The following is an 8,488-nucleotide window of genomic DNA, read 5'->3' on the forward strand; positions in this document are numbered from 1 at the left end:
GTGAGAAACGTACCAAGTCACAAGGTTGCTTCCTTTAAAATGGCACAGAATAAATGGGTAGCACAAAGATTCAACCACAAAATTTACCAGCTTCACCAATTCCCATCTTCCTCTTTAAAATTAATATCTTTAAAAATTACTAGCCAGGCAAAAAAAAAGCTGAAATTCTTATAGAAGCCTAATATTTTTTTTTTAAGAAAGACTTAAAGAAGTTGTAAAATGAAAAACCAAAGGCAATAATACACTCAATTGAAATTATAAAAATAGGTGAAGCAACTACTGTCCAGGGAATTCAGCAAAACTGTTGTGAGCTACTAGAGAACTCTTACCATGATGAGTGTACAGGGAGGGATACATGTAATACACATGCAATATATATGAAATATGGATATCGTCTACACTTACCTTGCTGATTCTTAGGTCTACCTATCGTGATTTAAATCATTCCAACAACGTATTTCTTGAGCAAAGACACTATATTTGTAAAAATTAATGTCTAAATGATAATTTTCATGCTTCAGTCCAAATTTAAGAATGGCAGAAACTGTTTCCTATCTTTTGTACGGCCACTCATGTTTATAAAAGATTTTTAAGATGCTCTGCGGGTGCCTTTTTCAGCAATTTACAGGGGAAAAGGCTGTGGATGGGAAGAACAATGACATACTAGGGGGAAAAAATAAATACAATTTTTACTCAGATGAATAATAAGCAAAAATATTTGAGACACAATAACTGAAGTGGCTGGTGGAGAACACACACACTTTCCTTTCATATAAGATTTTTGTTCTCTCTGGATGAAGAGAGCATCCAAATCGCTTTTGCTTTTTAAGCAGTAGCCATTTGCATATTTTGGGGAGGAGAGGTTTGGTTTTAAATACACTCAGCACGCACCACAATCCGAACAACTGGAAACAAACCCACTCCTTTAGGTAAACATACCTTTAACAGTTTTGACAAAAACTTGTTTCTCTTTACTGGGGTCTTTCTCTTCTATTAGAATCCCATGGAAAATGCGCCCAAAGGTGCCTATGAACAGAACATACAATGAAAACTATGTGGTTAAAATACACTGGTAACATTAACAGAATTTAGTATCTATTCAGAAAACATTACCTTCAAACGTATCAGCACCAGCAGAAAGCTAGAAACAACGCAGTTAAAGCATAAGTCCTGAATGCTCTATTAAGTCAACAATACATGCTCGACCACCTCTCTCGCATGAGGTGGATTCATAACTATATGCAGCAAATGCTGAAAAGTTTAGGGGGAGCCTTAGTTATAGCCTTAGCTAAATTAAGTATCAATGCTAATGATGTGTTTCTCTGTGGCAGTTCAGTCTTTGTCAGCTGTCTGCACTAAAAACTGCGGCTCCATCCTTTTCTCACCCGGCCAATCTGGAATGCTACGGTCAAAACACTTCTCACGAATATGAAATGTTTTTTGGAAACTTTCACAGGGGAATACTTGTTTCGGACAACCATAAAAGAACAGTATCAAATGTTTCACCTCAGCTGGAAGGTGTTGGGTTTCTTCGGGGCTTTGTTTGAGGCTCTCCAGTGTTTTTCCTTTCACAAAATTTTAACAATGCTACTGCAAGAAGAGGAACTAAATTGAACAGCTGGAGTAAGACAACAGCAGCATGGTACACACAGAGTATTAATTTTTATATAACTCAGGCTGGCAACACTTTTCTGTTAACACTATTACCATAGCACCAATATCTTCCATTCATATGCTACATCCCTTTCCCACTGATTTGTCCTGTCTGATTAGGTTGAAGAACCTTTAACAGGACTGCCTTAGGCTGGTTGTACGTATTCTGGCATGAAGTGTCAGTCTCATTTGGTTTCTAAATACTTAACAGGGTTGCACCAGGGAGGTTTAGGTTGAATGTCAGGAAAAAATTCTTCAACAAAAGAATGCCAGGCATTGGAACAGGCTGCCCAGGGAAGTGGTGGAGTCACTATCCTTGAAGGTATTTAAAATACATGTAGATGTGGTGCTTCAGGACATGGTTTAGTGGTGGACTTGGCAGTGCTGGGTTAGTAGTTGGACTCAATGATCTTAAATGCCTTTTCCAACCTAAACTATTCTTTATTTCTATCATCTACCCTGAGACTGCAAGTAAAACTTCCAAGACAGGGGTTTTCAAATTGTAATCTCACTAAGAAACAGTTTAACTCAGGAGACTACAGGGCTACCACAAATATACAACATGAATTATTTAACAGTAAACAAACCCCCTACTATCTTGGTTCTTGAAGACATCAGGAAAGTTCCTTAAATATCCATTTCCAATATATGTAAACGACAAAAAGGAAGACAGAATCTTGTACTCAAACCTGACATGGTATCAAGCTCTCTACCTATTTGTAAATGCTGGAATTAAAGAGAATGGGGAAGCATATAAAGGCAGTTAAGACTATAATGTAGTTTTCATGCAGTCCAGTGTCTTAGCAGGAACTATAAGTCACCAGCGTGCTGTAACATCTAGAGACAGCAATGTGAACACGCTACTTCTGCCTCGCTCTCCTCTGGGCTCTTTTACACATTGTGGTGTTTATATTCCACAATGAACATCTAAGCCATTTCTCTACTTCATCAGAAAATGGTAGAAGTCCACTTACATCTGCAATGTTAACATCTGCTCCATTTGCTAAAGCATAACTATTCCATTAGAAACTTTAAAACACCTACAGCTCTGTCTTACATTTACTACAGTACAAGACTGAAGCAGGTTCAGTATCGGGTGCTGCGCAAGCTCAGCAATACAAAAGGCCCCTACCTATCCCTCTTCCTGTGCGTGCTCTCAGACCTGGTGCTTTGCACTTTCCAACTGGTTACACTACAGCAGAACCACAATCTCCTAAATTATTGAAATGTTAAAGAAGGTTAAGTTATGCAAGCTACTTGGAAGTTTATAATGAATCTCTAGCCAAGGTCTATAAAGCCTGTTTAAGTTCCATTGGCAGCACTTAGGAATTCTTCACAATTTTATGCAGACATTTTTATTATTCGCTTCTTCCTCCTGAAGATCTTTTGTTCTTTGACGGAAGAGGCTCAACTTCACTATGATCCTGAACTAAAACTGATTTTTGTTCATCAGGACTTGTTTTCTAGTCCTTTGACTAACTTTTGAAGATTTTGACAGACTCCAATAGCAATTGGAGGCCAAGAAAAATGGTATGAACCCAGTATGAACTGGATCCACATTGCATTCATCAGCTGTTAAAGCTGCATCTCGCAGAATGGGGCAGCTCTGTCACTTGGTCCTAAACACTGAAGTGTTGCTGGAACACTGAGTCAATTCTAGTGATCGGATGACATCACAGCTACAGGCAACAGACAGGACAAAGGAACACAAAGCACGTCCCGCACACAAAGGAAGCTTTTTGCAGAACCCCAGCTGGAGCTGAGCACAAAGCTACCTCCACAGAAATTTAGAAGCAGACATTAAATGGGGAGAGTTAGCACCCTCCAATTGTTTTTCAGATAGTAATGCAAAGCATTTAGCAGTTCTGCCTCCAAAGGATGAGTAGCTCGGATCTCTAGGTTTGAGAAGTATGACTTCTCATCAGGCTTACAGTACAGAGACTTGAAGTTGCAGCAACAAAGATGAATGACAACCTCCCCCCCACACCAAATATTTAAGCCTATTTCCCAAATTCAGTATCAACAAGAACCAATTTACATTGTGCATGAAGACTTCCAAAGTAAACATTAAACAAATCAAAAGAATCAGGTAATATTTGAATTTTGCATATTAGAGCTGTAAATGTTGCATCTGCTGATTGAATTTCCAAATCAGAAGCTATCAAATTGAGATGAGTTTAGGCAACTGACGGTTCTGCAGGCTTTAGGTTTTTTTGTTTGATTTTTGTTGTTGTTAAGAGCTCTCTTGCAGTAACTTACAGAAGTGAGTTACTTTGCCACTTACAGCCCCAACTGATTACCTCATTCCTTAGCCACCTAACCCTTTCCTTTATTTAAAGGACCAGATTATTAAGACAGACAAGCTGAATGATTTACTTAACATAGTTGTTCCCGCATTCTAATGAATTCTGGAAAATGCTTTCCCCACCCTCCCACACCCCAAATGCAAACATCATTCATTATTCTCCTTCTCCACCAAAGTTATGAAGATCAGAAACGTCATCTGTGATTAATTTCAGAAAAATCTACCTATAAAAAATATATATATATACACCACGTTGTAGACAAGTGTTGGAGTCCTGTAAATACCTTCTTGGAGCACATCTTTTAGAGTTATCCTCTCCCTGGAGATGGCTATGTCCTTCACTTTAGCTTTTGCTTCCATTAGAGTGACACTTTTAAGATCATTCTTCTCTATCCGTAATGTAGGATAACCTGAGGAGCCAGCAGAGCCAAACAAACCAATATGAATACCCTTATAACGAGAACATAAGCACATTGTTTCACCTCAGCACCACCTACAGGTATAGAGATATGCAAGCAACATGTACTTAAAAAGATTATGTATTAATCTTAAAAAGATTATAGTATTAAACAAACACAAAAGCAGTCACTGCAGGAAAAAAAAAAATCACACAGGAATTCTACACAGTGTCATGCAATCAAGTTTCATTATTAACACCAAGTAAACAAAACTCCTTACGTACTGAGGCTGATTGACATGACACTGCACTTCCCTGACAATGAGGAAATAAAGACCACAGTCAGAGACTGTGAGAAGAGTTGCTGGAGTGAGGAAGATGCCTCACCCCAGCAGGAGGTAACCAAAACGACCAGTGCCCTCTTCTGGCACTTCTAGACATCTGGATACAGTAAGATAGTCAGAAAGGCCTGGCTATTTTTATACAAGTTTATGAATTTTTAGAGAAATCTTGAGAATTACTTTCATGATCTTTTTTTCTTAATTTAGATGTTACTGAAGGCAAAGTTAATACGACTGTGGGAGGACTAAGAATGTTCTTGTTTATTTCATGCATCCAACCTTTTTTCTTCTTACATCCATTTTCACCATTTCCTGTACTATCAGGGGTGTCTCAAAACAGGTAAGAGACACTCTGAAACAACAAGAACTGAACACAGCAAACAAGTGTCATTTAGGCACAGCGGCTACCACCCTCAAAGTGAGGAGGGTTTAATGATCACTATGGGCTTGATCCAACTCCCTTTTGCCAGAGGCTCAGTAATGAGTTTCGAGGGATCATATTCAAATTAACCAAACAGTGTCACTTAGAGGGCCAACCTAAAAACCTGAAGTTGACAAGACATCAGCAGCACAAGATTATATAAGAGATGGAAAAAAAAAAAAGCCTGGGGAGGGACTTTGGGTGGCACAAGGGGAAACCCAGATCAATTAACCAAACAGTGTCACTTAGAGGGCCAACCTAAAAACCTGAAGTTGACAAGACATCAGCAGCACAAGATTATATAAGAGATGGAAAAAAAAAAAAGCCTGGGGAGGGACTTTGGGTGGCAAGAAGGGAAAACCAGATCAAGATTTAGCTGCATGCTAAGGTCTCTTCCAAACTCCATGGAAACATATACGGTTTTTTAATTAATGCTGTTACTAAATAAATTTTAAAGGCACCTCTTTGCAAGAGAAAGATGAACTCAGATAACAAAAAGAGATCCTTTTGAGGTTTTTGTTTGGGTTTTTTTTTGTTGTTGTTTTTTTTTTAGGGAGATACAGTACAATTCAGAAGAAACCCAAAACTTTCCCAAAGTTACAGTTCAATCTTGGGTAAATACCTGTCTCCATCCATGAGGAGTAAGCAGGAAAACACAGTAGGGCTGACAGTAATCACAACATTTCTGCAGTGCACCCTCATGAATCGGGATGGTCTGTGTCGCTACTAAATCTTTTTCAACCTAAATGATTCTATGATTCTACTGAGCATTACAGAAGAGAAAAAAAAAACCCTGGTGGCAGTAGATGAAAACAGGAACCATTTAATTTACACTTTCTGAAAAGGGTGCTAGGTTACTATTTCAGCTTGGCAGTTCCCACTCTATTGACAAAAACTGTTTTAACAGAGAGAGTTTGCTCCTCTGGCTGAACTCCCTGATTTTTCTCACTTTGTCATATAAACTCCTACTTCACTTTAGATCTTTTAAAGCAGGTAGGTGCTCCAGCATTAGCTCAAGCCAATTGAGTTTGGGCTAAGTCCTGCCTTCTTCCAGTGCTCAGTCTTCTAGACCCATACCCTCAAAGCACAAATCTCATTGCTCATACAGCTAGGCTACAAGCCAGTTTAGAGACTCAGGTCAACCAAAAATCCATCACTCTACAAAATAAGCCAGTTTTTCACTGGCTCAGCTCCCTGAATTGTCTTGCAGCCTAGCAGCATAAAAGCCAGTGCAAGGGAAAGGCTCATGATCAGTCCAATGATCCGGAACTGCACGCCAAGTATGTCCCTACACTGCCCAGCTTCCTTACAGCCTGAGCAGTGCCTTCCCTGAAATGATGCTATATGGCATATCCCTCCACTAGAGAAGATAAGCAAGAATTGGAGGAGTAAACCTTCTGCAGATAAATGCCTTCAGCGATTACAGAATTAACACAGAACATAGCTAGTATCAATTAACATATCAGTCTATTACAGAGTATATAAACCACTGCCTCTCTTCCTTTTAATTCACTGCTCTCCTTAACTATTTCATGTTCTTTCAAGCAAAGCTGTAAACAAAAAAAGATTAGAATATATCCATTGCAAGGATTTTTTTCCGCTGTTCATTTACACCGCAGGTTAAAGCAACAAGATCAAAAGAATAACAAAGAATAATTAGCAATACATGCTCATAACATTGCTTGCCTTGGTCTCCACTCAGTAACTGATCCTAAGGCTAGGTGGATACTTCCACTTGCTGTTGTCTCTTCCAGCTCTATACCACCCTCTGCTTCAACTGCATAAGGCAGCTTCTTTCCAGTGTTTAGAGAACAGATGCTTCACAGACTGGACAAAACAGTGTAATGCTCTTGATGACTTCTGAGACCCAGTATTAAAGGAGGCCTGGGTCTTGACTACGGCATGGCTGGATAAAACCACACACCACATAAACTTGAGAGGCAAACTGACAGAGCCAGGAGGTTATTCATGCTTTTCTCTACTTGATATTAAATTGGTGTCACCCCTATCACCAAATACAAAAAGCAGAGCCTGTTGCCAAGGTCTGTAATTAGATTAACACTTACTGGTTACTGGTGTCGCGTTGTTTGGTGTGTCGGCTCGCAAGTACTGTGTTGTCTGTGTGGAAGGTTGGGATAAACCTTGTGAGCTACTGCCATCACTAATGCTGTTTTAAAACAAAAATGGACATGAACATGACTGCTTGCCACTGTAATAAATTCAAAATTAACTTAAAATCAGAAGATTTTCCAGGACAGACTTTGAAAGAATGGTATTTTTCAAGTCTCTCACACATTAAAATGTATTTCAGGTATCTCAAAAAAATCTTAGCACTTCCATCTTTTGAGTGTGAACAAGTTCCTCCTATTTTGCAGAATTTGCTCAATTTTCCAGTACTTTTTCACCACTTTTGAAAAAACAAGGTTACAAAACATTTATTCCAAGAACCACCCTTTCATACCAGAAAAACCGAAACTATTATATTCCAGAGAAGACTAGTATGCATTTGTTTCACGGTACCAACATCCCACTAAGAATCAACAACAACTACAAAAGTTTGAAAGCTGCAGCCTGAGGCACACCCGTAACACTTCGCACAGCTTAACTAGCTTTTTCAGCCAGAGTGATCTCCTCTTCCTCGCTCTGGCCACGACAGCTGCTAGCTTCATCTGCTCCCCTTTAGAGTTCCTCTGCAGTAGCAAGTATCAAAAACATATTCCCTAGTTCACACCTGCAAATGGTTGTTTGCCTTACACCACTGTACCTGCCTCAGTTCTCTTTTACAGACAGAACTGCCCTAGCCTACCTTGTCATTCTTCTCTCCAAGGACACTTGTTCCCCTTCCGGGGTCACTTGCAATGTGCTTTTGAGATAACTTCTTTAGGTAGAAGGACTATGACTGCACATTGTATTCAAGAGACAGGCAAAACATAGCTTAAACCATAGCAGGATGTCTTCTGTCTTATCTTTACAGATAAAATCCTACAAAAAGAGTTGTAGAAGCCTAAGAAGTTGTAACAGCCTAAGAACAGGCAAGAAAGTTTGCAGGCAAAGGCAGTACCTGTTATTATCTCAGATGGAAGAGCCAGAAGGAGCTTTTTTGATCTCTGTCTCAAACACACAGAAACATCCCTACCCCCACCCCGCCCTTTTTGAAATTTAAAAGCTTCTCCTCTTCTGCTGACTGTATCAGGAGAACAAAGGAGAGATTGGGTTTAAGTTTCTGCCTTGCAAAATAATCAACGTTCCATTTGCTTCTTGGGCTGCTGTGGAGCAGTGACAGCCATCCCTGTAGGATTTTTAGGTGATGCCCTCAAGGACCACTGTTAGCTTTGAAGTAAGATTTACTTTAAAAAAGCCAAGTCCGCTCT

General features: G+C 39.4%; 1 protein-coding gene across 1 annotated transcript in view; it reads right to left on the minus strand.

Moving 5' to 3' along the window:
• Nucleotides 1–939: 939 nt before the first annotated feature.
• The window catches only part of LOC104489366 (tyrosine-protein kinase RYK-like), a gene marked incomplete at both ends in the record, with an annotated part of 17,602 nt that continues 10,053 nt past the window's right edge, over nucleotides 940–8,488 (minus strand). The window contains 3 exons of the mRNA XM_010131517.1: nucleotides 940–1,026; nucleotides 4,243–4,368; nucleotides 7,184–7,284. Of these exons, the coding sequence (XP_010129819.1) occupies nucleotides 940–1,026; nucleotides 4,243–4,368; nucleotides 7,184–7,284 (314 nt within the window). The remainder of the gene's footprint in view (nucleotides 1,027–4,242; nucleotides 4,369–7,183; nucleotides 7,285–8,488) is intronic.

Source organism: Buceros rhinoceros, unplaced genomic scaffold (assembly GCF_000710305.1).
Source record: "Buceros rhinoceros silvestris isolate BGI_N320 unplaced genomic scaffold, ASM71030v1 scaffold13162, whole genome shotgun sequence".
Classification (NCBI taxonomy): domain Eukaryota; kingdom Metazoa; phylum Chordata; class Aves; order Bucerotiformes; family Bucerotidae; genus Buceros; species Buceros rhinoceros.